This window comes from Cervus elaphus, chromosome 9 (assembly GCF_910594005.1).
Source record: "Cervus elaphus chromosome 9, mCerEla1.1, whole genome shotgun sequence".
NCBI classification, from domain to species: domain Eukaryota; kingdom Metazoa; phylum Chordata; class Mammalia; order Artiodactyla; family Cervidae; genus Cervus; species Cervus elaphus.
Genome location: NC_057823.1, coordinates 81,298,999 through 81,322,083, shown reverse-complemented (window position 1 = coordinate 81,322,083; position 23,085 = coordinate 81,298,999). Strand labels below are relative to the sequence as shown.

The 23,085-nt window shown below is 40.2% G+C and overlaps 1 protein-coding gene across 4 annotated transcripts in view; it reads right to left on the bottom strand.

Moving 5' to 3' along the window:
* Positions 1-23,085, bottom strand: part of RASGRF2 (Ras protein specific guanine nucleotide releasing factor 2) — a 247,203-nt gene that overhangs the window by 148,370 nt on the left and 75,748 nt on the right. For 2 of the 4 annotated variants that reach the window (XM_043913516.1, XM_043913518.1), the window contains exons 3-5: positions 10,015-10,162; positions 7,538-7,627; positions 3,512-3,765 (exon numbers count right to left, since the gene is read on the bottom strand). In XM_043913516.1, coding sequence (XP_043769451.1) covers positions 3,512-3,765; positions 7,538-7,627; positions 10,015-10,162 — 492 coding nt within the window. The remainder of the gene's footprint in view (positions 1-3,511; positions 3,766-7,537; positions 7,628-10,014; positions 10,163-23,085) is intronic. The other 2 variants (XM_043913519.1, XM_043913520.1) reach the window with 2 other exon arrangements.

The following is a 23,085-nucleotide window of genomic DNA, read 5'->3' as shown; positions in this document are numbered from 1 at the left end:
CACAAACAACATTCCAACGGCCTGGCCTCTCTTGTCTTTGAACTTCTTTCTCCAAAGGTCTTGTCTTCCACGGACCTCAGACAACACTTTTTTAATCTTCCTCTAGACCGTCTCGTGTTCATAACCGCATCCTCTCCCTTATCTCAGTTTCAGGGACACTGCTCTGTGACCAACTCCTTACCTTTGAGTTCATTATCTTTAGAAACCTGACTCCCCAAATCCCTTCCCACCACCAGGACCTGAGTCCATTGATCCTGCTGCCTTATGACTGACCAAAATCCCCTCACAACATCACTTCCCTTTCTCCATAGTTTAGATCTCATGGTTCAGTGTTACAACCCCTTCCTTGCACACACCTTCAACTCCCTTCTTTTTTCACTTCATCATATTAGCCTCATACACACCAATACTAGTTAAACTCAACCCTTTGCCCACTCTACACCTGCACCTATGCAGCTGAAGGTGGTTAAGAACAACATAAAACCATCCTGACTAGTCTCACTGTAAAGTCATAACCACAAGCCCAATATGCTAGCAGCTATATTACATGCCCCTCATCCATTCGCTGCCCTGTTCTCCTTGATTATCACTTCACACCTTTTCCTCTCTTCCCTGACTCCAGCACTTCCCTCCCATCAGCACTGTCACTTGCTGTCCTTGATTCCTAACCACATTATGTGTCCAGGTATTATTCCTTCCCCGTCCATGCTCCCACTTAAAAGTCATGCCCTTGACTTGTTCACCATATTCTGTCCACTTCTGCCTGTGCAAGTACCCTGCTTCAGCAATTCTTCCCTCTCTTTCCAATATCCCTTCCCCCCCCACCCGCCTGTCACTGTTGGTGTCATTTTTATCCCATCCAAACACACGCACAAACACACACACAAATTTATATTTCTTTATTTACCTCCAGGTACAACTGTTTCTCTGATCCTCTTTATAGTAACCCTCCTTGAAAGAGTTTTATACACCAACTCTTTCCAATCCCAATTCCCCTTCTCACCAAATCAGGTTTTGGTCCCTCATCAAAATTGTCAATAAGCTCCAAGTCATTAAACCCACAGTCAGCTCTCAGCTATTGTTTTATTTGACCTTTTGACATAGTTGTTCGTTCCTGCCTGCACTGGCTTCCAGGACAACCCATCTCCTGGTTTGTATCCTACAACCCTAGCTGATCCTCTTCCCTATAATTTTTTGAAGGGGTACAGCTGCTTTACAATGTGGTGTTAATTTCTGTTGAACACAAGTGAATCAGCTACATGTATACATATATCCCCTTCCTCTTGAACGTCCATCCCACTACCCCAATCCCACCCGTTTAGGTCATTTCTGCTCTACGATGGCAGTGTACACATGTCAATCCTAATCATCCACTTCATCCTTCCTTCCCCTCCCTGCTGTGGCTCTTCACACTCCTAACCTCTCAATGATGAAATACCCCAGGGCTCAGTCCTTGGTCCTCTTCTGTCATTCATTTGTACTCACTCCCTTGGTAATCACATTCAGACAGACAACTTTAAACACTATTCATATGCTATTAGACTCCAAAATTTATACCTCCAGCCCTGAATTCCTCCCCTGAACTCCAGACTAACATCCAACCCTGCTCACTTGATTTCTACATCTGGCTAACAGCATCTCAGACTTGATAAGTTCGAGATAAAAACTCTTGGTCTTTTTCCATAAACTTGTTCTCATGTCAATCTTCCCCATTTAATAAATAGCAGCTCCATCTTTCTTGTTCTTCAGGCCCAAAACCCTGGACTTTCCTTCAAAACCCAGTTCAAGCTCATCATCAGATCTTACTGGCTCTATGTTAAAAATACATCCAGAATTAAATCACTTATTACTACCTCCATCATCTCTTGCCTAGATTATTGCACTAGCCCCACCTAATAGGCCTCCCTGCTACAGTCATCTCTCACCTGGTTTATTGAAATAGCCACAAAGCTGATCCGCCCACAGTCTACACTCAAAAGAGAAACCAGGGTGAACTCTCAAAACATAAGTCATGCCATGCTACTCTTCTCCTTAAAACCCCACCAATCTCTCCCCATCTCATTTAGAGTAAAAGACAATGCCTTTACAGTGCCTTAACTGTTACCCCTCTGACATCTCCCTTCATCTGCACAGACACTTGCAGTCCTCAAACAAGCAAGCCCGGCACGCTCCAGCCTCAGGCCCTCTGCACAGAGCACCTCCTCTGTGTGCATCCCGCTCCCCACCGACAGCGGCGGGGCCTGCCTCCTCATCAACTGCAGTCTCTGCTCAAATGTTAACTTATCTTTGAGGTCGTTCTAAAAACTGGCTATAGAAAAACTATGGGATGTTCTCATAATGTAATACCATGTAGCAATCTTTTAAAAAATAGAATACTGTTTTTATATATCAAATATGGAAAGATGTCCAGGATATACTGTTAAGTTTAATACGTACCTATAAAAAGCAGGCACGTATTCAAGTACTTGGGTTTTGTGTTAGAAGGGGGAAAATAAGACTATATTCAAATCTGATTGACCTACATCAAGAAACACTGTAAGGATATACAGAAAACTAATGAAAACACTTACAGATAGCAAGTGAGGAAAATGGGGTGGGGAGCGACAGAATTCAAACTGTTTGATGTTCTCATGTTGTTTTAACTTTTTTAACCATGTAAATGCATGGTTAAATGCATGTTTTTATCTACTTAAGAAACAAATAAATAACAAAAATGTTAAGTAAAATAGAATACTGGAGTGGGCTGCCATGCCCTCCTCCAGGGAATCTTTCCGACCCAGGGATCTCCTGCATTGGCAGGTGGGTTCTTTACAACTAGTACCACCTCGAAGCCCAAGCAGCACTCAAAAACAAATAAATAACTAAAATGTTAAGTAAAATACCCTAGCAGTCCCCTTTCTCCCTTCTCCCCTTTCCTTCTTTATATCTTCCACAGCACTAAATAACAATATAAAATACTGCATCTTTCACTTATTCACTATTCATTGTCTATATTCCCACATCAGAATTTAAGTTCTATGAAGGTAGGGACCTTCTGCTTTGTTCACTGGTGAATCCTCAGCAGTAAATGCACCATAAATATTTATTGAGCAAATAAATTTACTAGAGATCCTTGGGCCCTCTGTTAGTTTTTGTTCTTCCTAAAGTACTTCTGTGTATGTTACATGTGAAGACCCATCAATCACTCCCATTTCCCTCAGGTTATGAAGGAGATAATCTTCCCCACCACACACACAATGACAAGATGTCAGAGGGGTAACAGTAGGTAATGCCATGTCAAATAGAAAAAAAAAAGAGAGAGACAGAGAGAGAAAACTAGATGCCAACATACAAGATAAAGATATGAAAACGTGGGCTACTAATGAAACACCAATGATAGCTTTCTTAATTTCAATACCATGAGCTCATACAGGTGAATTTATGACACCTCTTCTTTTAAGAGTAAAGTAAAACTTCCTTTAAAAACTATAGATAGGGTTTTCATACTTCCCTTACTTATGCCAAGACAAACCTGTTGAGAAAAATACTGCTGACGTCGTCGTGGCTGATGGGGGGCTTCTTGGAGCTGGCCGCCATGCGCAGGGGCCGCAGGAAACCATTGACGAGGATGTAGAGCTGGTGAACGTACTCTGACTCGGCCTCGACCATGGTGAACACGATCTGGTTTCTCTTCCTCATGCTTTCGGCGTGAGGAGAACAAATGTAATCCTGCACGATGGTCTTCCATTTCCTTCTACATAACCATCCTCGCATGAAGCTCTGAACCTACAGAACAGAGGCAACAAAACAGAAGTGAATCTCAGGGAGGGGTGAGGCAGGCGTCTTAAGCTGGTCAGTAGGGTGTCCATTCTATGCCGTATATATCATGCTCTTTCACTGGAGCACTGGTGGGCCCACCACAGAATAAATAATGTCAGGTTTGGACCAGATAGCAGGAAAAAAAACCAACAAACACGCATAACATAAAACTTACTGTCTTAACCATTTCTAAGTGTATAGTTCAGTAGTGTTAAGTATAATCACACTGTTGCACATACAGATCTCCAGAACATTTTCATCTTATGAAACTCAAACTCTATAATTGTTAAACAACTCTCCATTTCCCCCTTCCCTCAGCCCCTTGTAATCCCCATTCTACTTCCTGTTTTTATGAATTTAACTACTTTGGATAACTTACATAAGTGGCATCATTCAGTATCTGTCTTTTTATAACAGGTTTATTTCACTTAGTATAATGGCCTCAAGGTTCTTTCATGTTGTAGCATGTGTCAGGATTTCCTTTCTTTTTAAGGTTGAATAATATTCCATTTTGTATATGTATGTATATATAGATATATAACATTTTGTTTATCCATTTATCTGTTGATGAACATTTGGGGTGCTTTCACCTCTTGGCTATTGTATATAATGCTGGAATGGATATAGGAGTGCAAGTATCTCTTCAAAATCCTGCTTTCAATTATTTTGGATAAACATTCAGAAGTAGGATTGCTGGTAGTTCTATTTTAAAATTTTTGAGGAACCACCATACTGTCTTCCATAGCAGTTGAGCCATTTTACAATCTCACCAACAGAGCACAAGGGTTCCAATTTCTTCATATCATCATCAATACTTGTTATTTGGGTTTTGTTTAATAGTAGTCATCCTAATGGGTGTGAGATAATATTACACTGTAGTTTTGATTTGTACTTCCCTGATGCTTAGTGACGTTGATCATCTTTTCAAGTGTTAGTGATTTCTCTAAAGAATCATCTTTGAGAGAAATGTGTATCATCTTTGGAGAAATGTCTACTCAAGTCCTTTGCCTATTTTTAAATTGGGTTTGATTCTTTTGTTATGGCTATTTGAGTTTTTTTTTTAAGCTTAAAAAAAAGTGTTAGACATCAGCTCATCTCACCCCTTTTTTTTACAGATGAGTAAACTAAATTTCTTGGTTAAGTCACATAGGAAAGCTGCAACCAGGCTTGCCCTTCTTTTACCTGCTTTTTGTTAACTATAAGGACTCTTTCTCAGCTACATGGGCAAAAACACACACTAAAAATTCACAATGGTGTTATCTTGTGGGGGGAAAAAATAAATAAAAATTAAAATCAATGTTGTAGGAAGATGGAAGCCCCTAAAACTGATCTGAATCCCCAAGATATGATTTGAAAAGTAACAGGCCAACTGGACAAAGTGTGCTAGCCTTTGCATTTCAGCCAACAAATATTTACTGAACATCTTTTAGATGCCCAGTTAAATGCTGAGTGCTAAACAGAGAGGTATATGTCATATTCCGTAACCCAAAGGCTCTGCCACTTAACTACTGGGTGACTTTGAACTCTGGGCTCCATTTCCTTATCTACAAAATAACTGACCCAAAAATCTGAAGTCCTTTCTAAATATAAGAAAAATTATATGATAATTTATTAGTTTTTGTAACATCTAAGCAGATTAAGCAACAAAGCAGGTTGCAAAGTCATATATAATTGAAAGCAATACATTACTATCAAATCTTTTTTTAGTATCATTGTTTTCTTCTTAACACATTCTTATCCTTTTTTTTCATACTATTTCACCCATATGGTCTCAATTATCAGGCATTTAAACAACTATTCTTCTTTTTCAATATTTAAAACTGTCTCATTTACCAACTGATGTCAGCACACTATCAATTTTCATAATAGGCATTCACACAGTTGTCATACCTCAAGCAATAAAAATTAAAAACACATTTTAGTAGAATTATGTGGAAAAAATTATGTGGGAAATTTCTGTGAACCAATTTCAATTTTTGGTCTCCTGAAGGCAAAAAATTATGTTGCTATTTGTAAAGATCAGCATAGAGTATCTAACTGATTTGTGGGGCTTCCCTGGTGGCTTTGACGGTAAAGCCTCTGCCTACAATGCGGGAGACCCAGGTTCGATTCCTGGGTCAGGAAGATCCTCTGGAGAAGGAAATGGCAACCCACTCCAGTACTCTTGCCTGGAAAATCCCATGGACAGAGAAGCCTGGTAGGCTACAGTCCATGGATAAAGAGTCGGACACGACTGAGCAACTAACTCACACATGCACAATTCATTTGTAAACATCCCTTTCCACAGAGACGTTAGTCTGACTGGGGACATAAAGGGCAACAGAGTTAAATTCAAAACCTGTTAACAAATTTAAAAATAAGGTTTTTAGAAAATTATATCTATTATGAAAGAGGAAGACAGAAACTATAAAATGTATCTTATCATTATTCCTCCATTTAACAGAAGTATTTTCAAAAATCAACTGAATTTGTGTTAAATAAAAGAATCTGCCTGCAATGCAGGAGATCTGGGTTTGATCCCTGAGTCAGAAAGATCCTCTAGAGAAGGAAATGGCAAGCCACTCCAGTATTCTTGCCTGGAGAATTCCACAGACAAAGGAGACTGGTGAGCTAGCTACAGTCCATGGGATTGCAAAGAGTCAGGCATGACTTGAGTGATTAACACAAACAAAATCTATTTACTTGAGCAATATTGCCTTCCATGCAAAAGCTAGCTTGTTCACTTGTTAACATTTTCTACAACAGGACAGTACTACAATTGTATTTTACTGATACCTCTGTTTATATGGAGCCGCATGTTATTAAAAGAATGGCAACAGCATTCATCTTATAACAATAACATAAACCAAATTTAATTTAAAGATTTTCAAATTATAAGAAAGAAATGTTACTATTTCACTTTGTTATTTCTTGAAAACTGAAAACAGTGCAACTTAGTCCTGAGGAGCTTTTCTATTTCAAATTCTGAGCAATATCTAAAGTTTTATTGATACTGAAGGGGAATAATTACCTAGCATAGGAAAACAGGAATAAGAAAAAAATGAAGAAGAAATAAAATTCTGTAACTGTGCACCTTTTAACATAATATTAACACAGCTAAATCAATGCTTTTACACAGGACAGCTAAGATTGTGGAACTCAAAACGGAGATGCCTTAAATCAAACACAGCAGACTAGAGAGAGTGCCAGGGTCTGGTTAATTGCAGAAGTTGTATAGTTGTAAGTGACAGTAAGATGGAAGGAGTTGCTGATTATGTGGATGTTAAACAAGAAAGAAACAACAATAAGACAGAAACCTGAGCAGATGTATTGATTCACTCAGTTTTCTCACATGCTCAAAAAAATAAACTTCTCTAAATAAACACTTTAGACTAAAGCTAAAAGAAACATTTTTGAAGTGTAATTTTAAAAACACTCCCTTAAAATATAAAAGTAGCACAAACACCAGAAAGTTCAGCAGCACTTAAATAACCCAGATGGAGAATACCACTGTCTTAATGTCTATCTTTGGCATCCTTCTCACAGAACCCACAAAAGGATTCCCAGAACTGGAAAGAAATCTCAAGCCAAAGCTTTTCCAGAGAAGTAACCATGTGTGATAATTCTGAAGCAGAAGTCAGGAAGCCATTGGGAGAGAAACACCTAGATTGTTCTTAACTCAGAGTCAGGGTGGCAAAGACATCACTACAGAGACAACTAACTAGTCCCCACCACACTCACCCAAAGCTGGAAACCCTACCTTTTTTATCTTCTTGATGTCTGGATCCTCATCTTCTTGATTGCTTTGGTAAGGTCTCATTCGTTCCTTTGTTTTATTAAGAGCAATAATCTGTAACACAAAATTGGTCCATTTCATGATGTGGGAAACACTAGGCTAAAGCCATATATCACAGGAAATTATGCTTACAAGGTAACTTATAAGATCCTCAGGAAACATTCGCTTTTCAGGCATACTATCTTCGTTTGATGCTGAGGCAGGGGAAGCCTGAACTTTACCCCAAACTTGCCTTATTATGCTGACAACAAAAGTGCTTACAAGAAGTGACTGTGGAGAGTGTGAACTGGGGTCTGGGTTACAGAAATGTGAGTCCAAAACTATACCCTGACTGCCAGTGATGACCAGACCAAGGCCTTCTCAGCATCTCAGAGGTGTGCCAGGCATCTCATCAATGGCAGCTTCCTATAAAGCCCTCTGATCTCCAAATGCAGTGACACTCAGCTCCAAGCTTGAGCTTTCTGTAATCAGCCTGCACACACAGTCCAGCAGAGTCACAGATCTCAGGAAAATGGTAACTGTAAGGGGAACTCTAGAGCCCAGGGGCTCGGCCACGCCAGGCAAGAAAACACAAAAGGGCAAAAAGAGCTGAAACCACCTGGGATCTCTTTATAGCCTCAGCTCATTTTTGTGACTCAAAATCAGGTAGCCTCAGAACCACACTTAGCAATGAAATTCCTTGGACAGAGAATCTCTATCACTCCACTGCAGGCTCCTGCAAACTCAAGAACTGATTCAGATTTACCAACAAGCAAACACTTAAAACGCTGAGATCATAATTGCCCACTCCGACCTGTCTTTACATTTTTGTCCCCATTACCAAACACTCTCCTCTGCCATTTTTCTGGCAGGGAAGTGGGCAAATAAAAGGAGTAGGAAATAAATTATGGCTCCTGTCAAGCCACCACACAAGACAGACCTGCTACTGACAGTTTGTAGCTGCAATATATATTCAGACTAAAAAAGAACATAGTGAAGGCAGATAAGCACACACAAATAAATATTGGGGAACACTGCTTGGTGCTGAATTTCTCTCATGGAGTAAATGCCAACCTCTTTCACTTGGCAGACAAGCATCTGCTCTAGCTAACTGTGGCGAGGACAGAACACAATAATTTTGTTTTAAATTACAGTGCCTGATATAGTCTTTTAAAATGCAGGTTTGTTATGTTTTCTGTTGTTGTTTTCACTGTCTCAGATTTCAGGGTTGGATCGGGAAGTTAACAACACTAATGATATGGTGAACAGTCTGCAACTTTTCATCCTCAGAGAGGCAATCAGATCCCAAGGGGAACATCAGCTTAAACCCTGCTCTGTCTGCTGGAGGTGAGGTACACGGGCAGCAGGAGGCGAAAACCCTCTCAGAATTTGCAGAGTAAGTCTCAAAAGAAGATGTGAGGAAATGAAGATGAAAATGTTGAATGACAGAGAAACGAGAAATTACCCAGATTGAGGAGCCTGCGGTTTGTTTCTATCAACAAAGTTACAATCAGCAGTAGGTTTCATTCTGTCCGATTCTTTGCTTTGAAGCTAAGAGGTCACTATTGCTCCACTGGTCAGAGAGAGTAGAAAAACTTCGCTTTCTACATTCCTCTGCAATTCTTCAGGTATTGATCACTTCCCACAGGAGGTGACAGGACAACAAGGGAAGGTGCACTCAGGTTTCTGTATACAGACGGAGGCACCTTGGGGAAAAGGGAGGACCCACAGACACCACAACAGCTGCTGTCTCCATGGCCAGCTGAGTCAATCTCACTCCCTGGGGGTGCAAGGTCTGAGGAGTTCGCAGTCAGGTTGGGGCAGGGAGGGAGGCAGGAATTCCAAGTCCAGGGAAGAAATGCACCCTAGCATATGTCACATACTTTAACCCAAATGAGTTTTTCAAAATTCTATAGAGGAGAAGGTTGGACTCTTTAGACTGAGAAAAAACGCAAAGACTTCCTGACTTCATATTTGGACCTTCTTTAGCTGTCATTCAGACTTTTACACTGAATCTATGACAGGTTCACAATAATCATTACTATGAATCCATCTGAAAACAGATAAATACTATAGTCAATTCTTGAATATTCGAGCAAATGAAGGACATCAGGAGCACAAATAATGTAAAGCTAGCACATTATCCTGATATTTTACTGTACATATTTACCTAATCCTGCATCACCGACTCGATGGACATGAGTTTGAGTAAGCTTCAGGAGTTGGTGACGGAAAGGGAGGCCTGGAGTGCTGCGATTCATGGGGTCGCAAAGAGTCAGACACAACTGAGCGACTGAATGGAACTGAACTGAACTTAGAAAATATATTCATTTCTCATGTACCTGTGATGGCAGAGGAACTAAGTTTGGAATCAAAATTTTTCCCCTATAGGCTCTAAGTAACCATGAGGAGATGACAATAAACATGAAACAATGAGAAGGAGTCTATCAACTAGGAAATACCTCTGATTTAAGCCTTTCGATTTCTGTATCTTGATCTTCAAGTTGATGCCGGAGTTGGTTAGCTGCAATTTTTTCTGTCTCTACGATCTGAACTAGATGAATGTACTTCTGCATTAATACTTCCCTCTCAATCAAAATGTCTGCATAACTTAAGAGAAAATTACAGTTAGTCATTGAGATATTATTCTACTACAGTTTCATATAGAACAGCATACTCTGTTTATTTAAAAAGAAGCTATAGAGTTTAACTAACTCTATGTAAACATTAATGTTTGGCTTACATTTGTTATCCTTTAACTATATATACTTTGAATCATCACCTTTTTACATAGCCTTTAGAAGAATTTATTTTACAACGGCAGCAACTCACAACTTTGTCATATAAATGAGAAAGATGCAAAGCAAATCTATTACTTTATTAAGAAAATAGTGGAACTTCTTTAATAAAAACTGAAGTCTTTGAACTGATGGCACATATTTAAAGTAGTTCATGGGGTAAGGCACTAGCCAATCAGAACAGACCAGCTACCAAGCAGAATGAACGCAGGAACCATCAGAAGAGGGCCTGGCTGGAGACAACAATGGTGGCTGCACCACCAGCCTGGCTCTCTTCAGGATCATGGGACCTCTGAATGCACACTTTCCAAAACCAATACAGGCAAAAGCTTTATTCTAAAAACAAGTGTAGATTCTTGGGCCCTGACATCATCAGCCTAACTTGTTTCCACTACATTGGCCAAGTGTGAAAAGCAGGACATTCTTAGATTTTTTATTGATCTCTGTGGCATCCAGATTTTTGCTTCCAGAGCTTCTTGTGCTATTTAAGGTGGTAAAATGTTTGTTTGTCCATTCCCATAATCTTTTCCATATGATGTGATAACAGTAATAAATAATAACTACTTCCTGAGCATGTAGGATGCATCACACATATTCTCTTCCTCCCAGCAACCCCAAGAGACGGACTTTATCACTCCAGTTGTACAGAGAAAGAATCTGATCCTCACAGCTAATAGGTGGCAGGGCTGGGATTCAAATCAAGGTCTATCTGACCCCAAGCTCATGTTCTTAACCACAAGATAAACTGTCTCTCTAATGAGAAACAGCACACTGGATATAAACAAGAATATCATAAGTTTTGAGATATCTGCCCCCTTGATGTAGCTTCTACCCCCACTACCTCTTCTTCGAGAACCTGGGCTGTGGCAGTCCTGTTTAGACCACAAAATCTGCCCTCAGGACCACATTGCACTGGTCTAAAAAGAGATAACTGGGCCAGGCTAAACCAAGCCAGATTATTTCTCTTTGGAATCTGGGACTGTGCCTCTGACATATTTGCTTGAACTGAGATGATATAAACTTGGAAACTCAGATCACTGTTATTGATCAGCCACATTTGGCCACACCCATGCCAAAACAAAGATAAAAAAGAATAAGCAGATGTTCAGAAAAACAGAGACAAGAGAGAAAAAGTCTGAGACAGAAAGGTAAATACTTCCTGTAATTACCTTTGGGTCTTTAGTTTCTGGTCCCAGACCCTCATGATATCTGAATATAATTTTACCCTTGGGTTTGGTGAGATCCTATTGCAGTTTCCACGTAATAAGTTCTCTTTCTAACCCGCACTAGTTTGAAATAGACTTTTTTACTTGGAACTAAAAGAGTCCTAAGACAATTCTAAAAATCACAATTTTAGTTCAGTTATCTCAACAGTCTCAGCACTTACATCATGTGTGCCATTAGTGTTAGGGAAAAAAAAAGCATAGTGTCAGCAATATTTTAAGTCACTTGTCCTAAGAAATTACCCTAAGAGAAGGAAGAAAGGCTGTGTAAGTGTAAACGGGAAGAGGGGGGGAAAGGAGAAAAAAAGGCACCGTCCTCAAAGAAATATGCTTTAGGGTACTTTAAAAGGGGGAAGTAATAATAGAGCATGAGAAAATTACTTATTATAATAAAAACTCTACCCTTTCTCACCAGTTTTATTAGAAATATGCCAAATTTATTACAAACATGTTAGATCAGTGTTAGGTAGCAAAAGAGTATTTATTTTCTTCTATAAAAAGAAAAAGTCCAGACCAGTATGTAGAGCTGAATTCATGCAGACTCATCATGATATATCTTCATTTCCAAGGTCCTGCTGAAATGCTAGGAAAACTGGTTTTCGTTTAAAGAAGGAAACCATAACAGCATTATAAAACAGGAAAACATGTCATCAACAGACCAGAAGTTTTATGAAATTCCATGAAGAGAAAAACCAAGAAGAATCAGAATGGTGGGGAAACCAGAGCAAGGAAACCGCACATGCAGACCCCCTGCACAGGATGGTTCCCACCAAGAGCGGCCAGAGAAGCTCCAAGTCCAGAATCAACAAACACAAAGGACAGGAGACGCCAAGGATCATCAGGGTCTTTCATTAAACGAGAGCCTTCAGAACATCTGGAAGTTAGGTTCCTCCTCTTCCCATTTTACAAGACAAAGAAAGAAAAGGTCCAACGGGCAAGAATGACATGCCCTCAAGTCAGCCGAAGATCTGCTCTCTCTAGAAAGCGGGCCACCTTCCCAAAGAAAGCTCCTCGTGAGGGGGTTAGACTCAGGGAGCAGAGTTTGGCTTTACATCACATCCACTGCACACACAAGACCAAGACCAAAAGGGAAAGGCGCTGATGAGGGACTAGGAATCAAATACTCTGTATGAATTTCCTCCTGGGTAACAAATTACCACAAATACAGTGCTCTAAACAGCACATACATATTATCTCATAGATTCTGTGGGTCAGTTTAGCTGGATCCTCAACTCAGAGTCTCCCAAGGTTGCTATCAAGGTGTCAGCCCAGGTGCTTTCTGTTCTAAAGGCGTGAATGAGAAAGAACCCACACTCATGTTCACTCAGGCTATTGGAAAAAGGGATTTTCTTGCAGCTACAGAACTCAGGCAGCTTGCTTCTTCATGGCCAGCAGGAGAGCATCTCTGACCTCAGGGCGGGGGCGGGGGGGACTTCCACCCTCCTCTCACTTGATTAAGTCAGGCCCAACCAGGAAAAGCTCCTTTTTAATTAACTCAAAATCAACTGATTTAGGACCTTAATTACATCTGCAAAATCCCTTTTCCTTTGCCATAGAAGGTAATCTAGAAGCCACTATTCACTCGTGTTTGCTATGTACTAGCTGCTGGTAGCTGGAGAAGGCAATGGCACCCCACTCCAGTACTCTTGCCTGGAAAATCCCATGGAAGGAGGAGCCTGGTAGGCTACAGTCCATGGGGTCGCTAAGAGTCAGACACGACTGAGCGACTTCACTTTCAGTTTTCACTTTCATGCATTGGAGAAGGAAATGGCAACCCACTCCAGTATTCTTGCCTGGAGAATCCCAGGGATGGCGGAGCCTGGTGGGCTGCCGTCTATGGGGTTGCACAGAGTCAGAGACGACTGAAGTGACTTAGCAGCAGTAGCTGCTGGTAGCAAGTCACAGGTTCCGCCCAAGCACGCTAAAGGAGATGGAACCTGACAAGGGAGAGTCCCAGCCAACCTTGCTGCCGTCTGCCCACATACCTGAAAAGGAAGCTTGCATAAGCACAAAAGGCACAGACAGACCCTTGTTCACAGTCACAGTGTTAAGCCCAGGCCAGCTACCTGTAGTAACCCTCAAGATCCTTGATTTAGAAACAAAGATCACTAGACACTTGAGAAAGTTAATCCCTAAGAAAAGTAGTAGGCGGCATGTAAGGTGACCCCTAGTGATGGAACAGATCACAGCAAAAGTGACGGGATGGCACTTCCAAGATCAGTGTACAAGGAGACTCTGGATTCCATCCTATTATTGGCCTTCTCTTATCTTGCCGGTTTGTGCTGGCCGCTGCCATGTTGTGAGCTGCTACATGGAGGGGCCCACACAGACAGGCACTGAAAGAGGCCTCAGCCAACAGCTGATGAGAAACTGAGGCTTCAGTCCAACAACTGGTAAGGAAGTGAATCCAGCCAACAATCACGTGAGTGAGTACCTTTTGAACCTGCAGGTGTGACGGCAGACCTGGCTGACACCAGGATTGCTGCCTTGCATCCTCAGGGCAGAGGCATCCAGCAGAACCATACCTAGATTCCCAAGCCACAGACACGACAATAAGTTGTTTATTGTTTTAAGCACTGGGGAGTAAACTGTCAAGCGGCAAGAGTTAATAAGTAAAGTCTCAAATAAACAAACAGAAGAGATACTAGGGCAACAAGGCTAATCAGGCAACAGAGATTTATCTTCCGAGAGATATGGAAGGATAGTAAAGCCATAAAACAAAAAGCGGCTGTCACGGAAAAGAAGTAATCAAATAACAGGAAGAGTTCTTGGAAGCAAAAACAATTATTGAAAAATTTCAGGTCAATGAATGTGCTAACCAATAAACCAGACATGGCTAAAATCTAAGCTGGGTGGTGGCAGAGATAAAGAACACTGAACAAAAATACAAAGAGATTAAAAATAGGAAAGAAAATTTGAGCAGCACGGAGTACAGATCCAAGAAGTCTGAAAACTACCTTATGGATTCTTTCATTTGAACCAGTCCTAATGAGATGGATGAAGCTGGAACCCATTATACAGAGTGAAGTAAGCCAGAAAGATAAAGAACATTACAGCATACTAACACATATATATGGAATTTAGAAAGGTGATAACCATAACCCTATATGCAAAACAGAAAAAGAGACACAGAAATACAGAACAGACTTTTGAACTCTGTGGGAGAATGTGAGGGTGGGATATTTCAAAAGAACAGCATGTATACTGTCTATGGTGAAACAGATCACCAGCCCAGGTGGGATGCATGAGACAAGTGCTCCGGCCTGGTGCACTGGGAAGACCCAGAGGAATCGGGTGGAGAGGGAGGTGGGAGGGGGGATCAGGATTGGGAATACATGTAAATCCATGGCTGATTCATATCAATGTATGACAAAACCCACTGGAAAAAAAAAAATAATAAAAAAAAAAAAAAGAAAAGAAAAAAAAAATGATTCATGGAATCAAAAAAAAAAAAAACAAAACTACCTTATGGGAGTTTCAGAAGGAAAAAAAACAGAGAGACTGTGATGGGGAGCAAATAATCAAGAAATTCAAGAAGCCTTCCTTGAACTGAACACAGTACAGTTCAAATAGAAAGGCTAATCCAAATGCCAGAGAGAACAAATGAAAAAAATGTCATACTCTGTCAAACCCTGGTAAAATATCAGAGCTCTAAGGATAGAGAAAAATTATGAAACCTTCCAAAGAGAAACCATAGGTTAGCTAAAGAAAGTGAGTATCAAGCAGATACACTCCTCCTCAGTAACCTAGGGAGTTAGATCACAATAGATAATTGAACACCAGCCTTGACAATTGGTACGTAACATTTGTATAACCATGATGCAAATGCCCCTCACTGTTTTTTAATTTTCAGAATCAACAAAGACTTAATTAAATTTATAGAACAGAAGGTAAATGTTTAAAAAAGTTTATAAACAGAGAATAAATAATTGTGGCAGTAATAAAACCTCAGGGTTAGACGAGAGAAAATAACAATAAAAACATATTAAGTGCCTCAATTTATGTATCTTGCATAGCAGAGAGTCAATACATACTGTCCAAAGTTGGTAAATTAACAGAGGCTTAATGATATGATTTTAAGATATAAAGTCAACCACTGTAAGTAACACAAACAGAGGGGACAGAGGAAGGAGAGGTAAGAGATTCGTAAGAGTGTTAAAGTCTTCATCTTTATAACAGGGAGCCAATAATATTGCTTAAAATTATTGAGTCAAGAAATAGATAAAATGACTTCATAGAAAATAATATATGAATGAATTATAAATACAGAAAAAAGGTGCTACTTAATCATATAAGTAAAAATTGTTTCTTTCACAAGGGCTTCCCTTGTGGCTCAGCTGGTAAAGAATATGCCTGCAATGAGGGAGACCTGGGTTCAATCCCTGGATTGGGAAGATCCCTTGGAGAAGGGAAAGGCTACCTGGCCTGGAGAATTCCATGGACTATATAGTCCACAGGGTCACAAAAGTCAGACATGACTGTACAACTTTCACTTTTCAAAAATTGTTTATCAAATTTATCGAGTTTCAGTAAACAATAGCGCCAGCAAAGATATGTTAAAATGGCTACTCTACTGAAGTGAACTATGTCACAATATATATCAAGATACATTAAAAAGGTCATACACATCCTTGGTCATAGTAATTACACTTCTAATAATCTAACTCAAGGAAAATAAACAGATATTTGCACAAAGATGTACAAAGAAACAAGATATGCATTCACTAATTATTTTAATAAATATAAGAAAGTGCAAACAATCTAAATGTACATGTATATAATATGGAAGTGATTAAACAAGCAATAGTAGATCTACACAATGGAATGGTACATGCCATTTAAAATCACATTTTAAAAGAACAGTAACATAATGAAGACATATCTAAGACTTACTAATAAGTGAACGACAACAATAAAAAAAACTCCAGGAGATAAAAATAAACATGTTTTGTGCATGCACATAAGTTCAATTGCAGACAGAGAAAATTATGTATATCACAGATATAACGGTTGGGAAGGAGGGGTGACCAAGAGGGAATGATAGGCACTCCAAATACAAAAAGCAGTGTTCTTTCACTGGTACAATTATGGGTAATTTTTAATTAACTTCTTTTGTGCTTTTCTGTATTTTTCCAGCACCTCTATAATTTTAAGTGGAAGCCCCACATACACCAATCCTAATGACAGATATTTACTCTGCGAGACAGGATTATGTAATGTTTATTTCCTTCTTAATATGTCCCTATGACTTCAAATTCATTCTTTCATTCAATGTTTATTGACTGGTACGTACCAGAAATTGTTCAAAGCACTTGATACAGGAGTAAACAAAGCAGAAAAAACAACAACAAAAACAAACTGTGCTCTTGTGAAGTTTATACTGTAGTACAGAGCTAAAAAAGGTCTTACTGACCCAGATAACCACAATAATGTGGTCACTTACCCAAAGCCAGATATCCTGGAGTATGAAGTCAGGTGGGCCTTAGGAAGCATCACTATAAACAAAGCTATTGGAGGTGATGGAATTCCAGCTGAGCTATTTCAAATCCTAAACAATGATGCTGTGAAAGCACTGCACTCAACATGTCGGAAAATTTGGAAAACTCAGCAGTGGCCACAGGACTGAAAAGAGTCAGTTTTCATTCCAATCCCAAAGAAGGGCAACGCCAAAGAATGATCAAACTGCCATATAATTGTGCCCATACCAGTAAGGTTTGTCTCAAAATTCTTCAAGCTAGGCTTCAGCAGTATGTGAACCTAGAACTTCCACATGGACAAGCTGGATTTAGAAAAGACAGAGGAACCAGAGATCAAATTGCCAACATTCTCTGGATAAGCAAAGGAATTCCAGAAAAACATCTACTGCTGCTTCATCGACTATGTTAAAGCCTTTGACGGTATGGATCACAACAAACTGTGGAAAATTCTTAAAGAGGTGGGAATACCATACCACCTTATCTGTCTCCTGAGAAACCTGTATGCAGGTCAAGAAGCAACAGTTAGAACTGCACATGGAACAATGACTGGTTCAAAATGGAAATGAGTGCATCAAAGCTGTATATTTTCACCCTGCTTATTTAACTTGTATGCAGAGTACATCATGCAAAATGCCAGGCTGGATGAATCACAAGCTGGACTCAAGATTGCTGGAAGAAACATCAACAACCTCAGATATGCAGATGATATACCACTCTAATGGCAGAAAGCAAAGAGGAACTAAGGAGCCTCTTGATGAGGGTGAAAGAGGAGAGTGAAAAAGCTGGCTTAAAACTCAACATTCAAAAACTTAAGATCATGGCATCCAGTCCATCACTTCATGGCAAATAGAAGGGGAAAAAGTAAAGCAGTAACAGATTTTTATTTTCTTTGGCTCCAAAATCATTGTGGATTGTGACTGCAGCCATGAAATTAAAAGATGCTTGATCCTTGGAAGGAAAGTGATCACAAACCTAGACAGCATATTAAAAAGCAGAGATATCACTTTGCTGACAACAGCCCATATAGTCAATGCTATGGTTCTTCCAATAGTCATGTATGGATATGAGAGTTGGAGCATAAAGATGGTTGAGCACCAAAGAATTGATGCCTTCAAACTGTGGTGTTGGAGAAGATTCTTGAGAGTTCCTTGGACTGCAAGGAGATCAAATTAGTCAGTCTTAAAGGAACTCCACCCTGAATGGTCATTGGAAGGACTGATGCTGAAGCTGAAGCTCTAATACTGTGGCCACCTGATGCAAGGAGCCAACTCACTGGAAAAGATCCTGATGCTGGGAAAAACTGAAGGAAAAAGGAGAAGGGAGTGGCAGAGGAAGAGGTGGTTAGATAGCATCACTGACTCAGTGGACATAAATCTGAGCAAATTCCATGAGACAGTGAAGGACAGGGGAGCCTGGTGTGCTGCAGTCCATGGGGTCACAAAGAGTCAGGCACCACTTAGCAACTGAACAACAACACAGCAAAAGACATTAATGTGAGAAAAATTTGTAGTGTGCTGTTCAGTCCTTCTCCAGGGGATGTTCACAACCCAGGGATCAAATCCATGTCTCCTGCATTGGCAGGTGGATTCATGTTTTGTCTGATTAAATTTTCTGGTTACTAGATAATGCTCAGGTTTAAGTGTTCCAGTCTAAACTATCCATTACTTCTATTTTGCAATTTATTCACTTATTTGTTTTTGTTATTCAATTTAAGATTCCTTGAGAAAAAATGGTTCCTCATTGCCAAGGGAAATAATAAAATTAAGCCATATAAATGAACATGATGAAAACCAAACTAAGCTGTTGAGTACCAACAGATGGCAAGTCTAAGAAATATATAGGGGGGTAAAATATTCATGGGTAATATTTATAATCAAAACCACTACTCCATGCAAGAGAGAAGAAATATTCCAGTAGAATCCTGAAGAGTTCAGAGAAGAGGCACAGTATAAAATCACAGGCCTTAAAATTATCAGGAAGGAATTTTACTTGGGCCAGAACCTTATCCTAGTTATTCTGCCATGTCTTTTTTTCCTTTTCTTCAGCTGCTCCAGGTCTTAGTTGTGGCATGCAGGATCTGTAAGTTGAGGCACGTGGGATCTAGTTTCCTGACCAGGGATTGAACCTTGGCCCCCTGCACTGGGAATGGAGAGTCTTAGCCACTGGACCACCAGGGAAGTCCTTTATCCTAGCTACTTTGATTGAAGACATATTTGCTAGTGAGAGAGAGATACGTGGCTAATATGCTAGACAATTATAATTACAATTAGCATATATATCTAGCATATCAGAGAAAGAGAGAGAACTATAGTAAAACCCAAACTGAAAGGCCGTATAATGGGTAACTGAAGAAACATTCCCACTAGCTCCAGGATTATGCTTAGTTTTATTGAGAAAACTCTGGAATCAGCATTCAGAGGCATCATGGACTCTTTGGAAACTGGAGACATCCAGTTCAGGATGATAGCATTGTGGTTCCCAGCTAAACAATGTCTGAGCACAGGCAGCAGCACCCTTATCTAGGCAAGACCAGGCCTTTAGGCATCATTACAGCCACCTTAACGTTGCTACCCTCCATTTTTCTGGCTCTCAAATGTTCTTAACATCAATAAGTCCACTCCACTGACTTATCAATATTTTCCAGGTATCACATCAGTGTTACAGGTTCTAACACTAATTCACTCCCATTAATCTCTTTTTTTCTGCAAACAGGCTCTTCTTTCCTACACTGCCCCCTCTACAGTAAGTGGAAACTCAAGCATCTCTGTTAGGAGAGATCAAAAAGAGAAATAAAATTTAAGGACTAAGGATGTCAGAGTTGGACTATAAAGAAAGCTGAGCACCAAAGAATTGATGCTGTTGAACTGTGGTATTGGAGAAGACTCTTGAGAGTCCCCTGGACCACAAGGAGAGCCAACCAGTCCATCCTAAAGGAGATCAGTCCTGAATATTCACTGGAAGGGACTGATGCTGAAGCTGAAACTCCAATATTTTGGCTACCTGATGCGAAGAACTGACTCACTAGAAAAGACCCTGATGCTGGGAAAGATTGAAGGCAGGAGGAGAAGGGGATGACAGAGAATGAGGTGGTTGGATGGCATCACTGACTCAATGGATATGAGTCTGAGTAAGCTCTGGGAGTTGGTGATGGACAGGGAGGCCTGGCGTGCTGCAGTCCATGAGGTCTCAGAGTCGGACACGACTTAGCGACTGAACTGAAAGTTCCCTCTTTTAAACACTGCTCTTTCTTTTCAGTTCACAGTTGTAGTCCATTACTTAGACATCTGACTAACTTTGGGGCATGTGGAAAGTTGTCATTAATCTTTTCTAAAGCACAATTAAATATAAAAAATGAGCAAAACATTGTTATAAGGAAGTATAACAGAAAGCCAATAATGGTAAAGTTATTACTTTGACAGAAATTTTAAGGAACGTTTCTAAAAGTAAATACATTTTATAGTATAGTACTATATTAAAAAAGCGAGGAACATGTTTTATATCACAGTTGATACTGATGACCCTTATCCTAACACTGAGACTTTTCTTTCTTTACAAATATACATAAATACGTATTGGTAGAATTCTCTTTATGATCACCAAAAATTCTTTAGCCAAAGTATATATCTAACTATATTCATTAAACACAAATGGATTAAAGATGTTAATAAATTTTCGTGTTTAATTTCTACTATGAGGGCTCTAAACAAAATAGCAATGGAAACAGGTGTTGGTGGGACTATGGAGAAACTGGAACCCTCATACATTGCTAGTGGGAATGGAAAGTAGTGCATCCAGGGGGGAAACAGTGTGGCAGTTCCTTGAAAAGCTAAACATAGAGACACCATATGACCCAGTAATTCTTACCTTGTGCTAAGTCGCTTCAGTCGTGTCTGACTCTTTGTGACCCTGTGAACTGTAGCCCTCTAGGCTCCTCTGTCCATGGGATTCCCCAGGCAAGAATACTGGAGTGGGTTACCATGCCCTCCTCCAGGGGATCTTCACAACCCAGGGACTGAATGTATGTCAAACCCATGTCTCTCATATCTCCTGTGTTGGCAGGTGGGTTCTTTACCACTAATGCCATCTGAGAACTGAAAACATAAATCCACACAAACACTTGTACTCAAATACTCACAGTGGCACTGTTCATAACAGCAAAAAGAGGAAACAAGCCCAATGTCCATCAATCAATGAATGAATAAACAAAAAGTGGTACAGTCACACAATGGAACAGTATTCAGCCATAAAAAGGGCAGAGGGCTGATAATGCTACAGCATGAATGAACCTTGATAACATTATGGTAAGTGAAAGAAACCAGAGACGAATGCATTGATATGAAATGTCCAGAATTCACAAATCCACAGAGACAGCAAGTAAATCAATGGTTAGCTAGGGCTAGGGAAATCAGGCAATAGGAAGCAACTGCTAATGGATGAGGTTTTCTTCGTGAGTGTTGAAAATGTTCTGGAATTAGGTAGTGGTGATGGTTGCCAAGAAAATTAGAGATACCAAGGGAACATTCCATGCAAAGATGGGCACAATAAAGGACACAAATGGTATGGACCTAACAGAAGCAGAAGATATTAAGCAGAGGTGGCAAGAATACACAAAAGAACGGTACAAAAAAGATCTTCATGACCCAGATAATCACAATGGTGTGATCACTCACCTAGAGCCAGACATCCTGGAATGTGAAGTCAAGTGGGCCTTAGGAAGCATCACTACGAACAAAGCTAGTGGAGGTGATGGAATTCCAGGTGAGCTATTTTAAATCCTAAAAGATGATGCTGTGAAAGTGCTGCACTCAATATGCCAGCAAATTGGGAAACTCAGCAGTGGCCTCAGGACTGGAAGAAGTCAGTTTTCATTCCAATCCCAAAGAAAGGCAATGCCAAAGAATGATCAAACTACTGCACAAATTGCACTCATCTCACACACTGGTAAAGTAATGCTTAAAATTCTCCAAGCCAGGCTTCAGCAATACGTGAACCATGAACTTCCAGATGTTCAAGCTGGTTTTAGAAAAGGCAGAGGAACGAGAGATCAAATTGCCAACATCGGCTGGATCACAGAAGAAGCAAGAGAGTTCCAGAAAAACATCTATTTCTGCTTTATTGACTATGCCAAAGCCTTTGACTGTGTGGACACAATAAAGTGTGGAAAATTCTGAGAGATGGGAATACCAGACCACCTGACCTGCCTCTTGAGAAACCTGTATGCAGGTCAAGAAGCAACAGTTAGAACTGGACATGGAACAACAGACTGGTTACAAATAGGAAAAGGAGTACATCAAGGCTGTATATTGTCACCCTGCTTATTTAACTTCTATGCAGAGTACATCATGAGAATCGCTGGGCTGGAGGAAGCACAAGGTGGAATCAAGATTGCCGGGAGAAACATCAATAACCTCAGATATGCAGATGACACCACCCTTATGGCAGAAAGTGAAGAGGAACTAAAGAGGCTCTTGATGAAAGTGAAAGAGGAGAGCAAAAAAGTTGGCTTAAAGCTCAACATTCAGAAAACTAAGATCATGGTATCCGGTCCTATCACCTCATGGCAAATAGATGGGGAAACAGTGGAAACAGTGGCTGACTTTATTTTTCTGGGCTCCAAAATGACTGCAGATGGTGACTGCAACCATGAAATTAAAAGACGCTTGCTCCTTGGAAGGAAAGCTATGACCAACCTAGACAGCATATTGAAAAGCAGAGACGTTACTTTGCCGACAAAGGTCCATCTAGTCAAGGCTATGGTTTTTCCAGTGGTTGTGTATGGATGTGAGAGTTGGACTATAAAGAAAGCTGAGTGCCGAAGAATTGATGCTTTTGAACTGTGGTGTTGGAGAAGACTCTTGAGAGCCCTTGGACTGCAAGGAGATACAACTAGTCCATCCTAAAGGAGATCAGTCCTGGGTGTTCATTGGAAGGACTGATGTTGAAGCTGAAACTCCAATACTTTGGCCACCTGATGTGAAGAGCTGACTCATTTGAAAAGACCCTGATGCTGGGAAAGATTGAGGGCATAGGAGAAG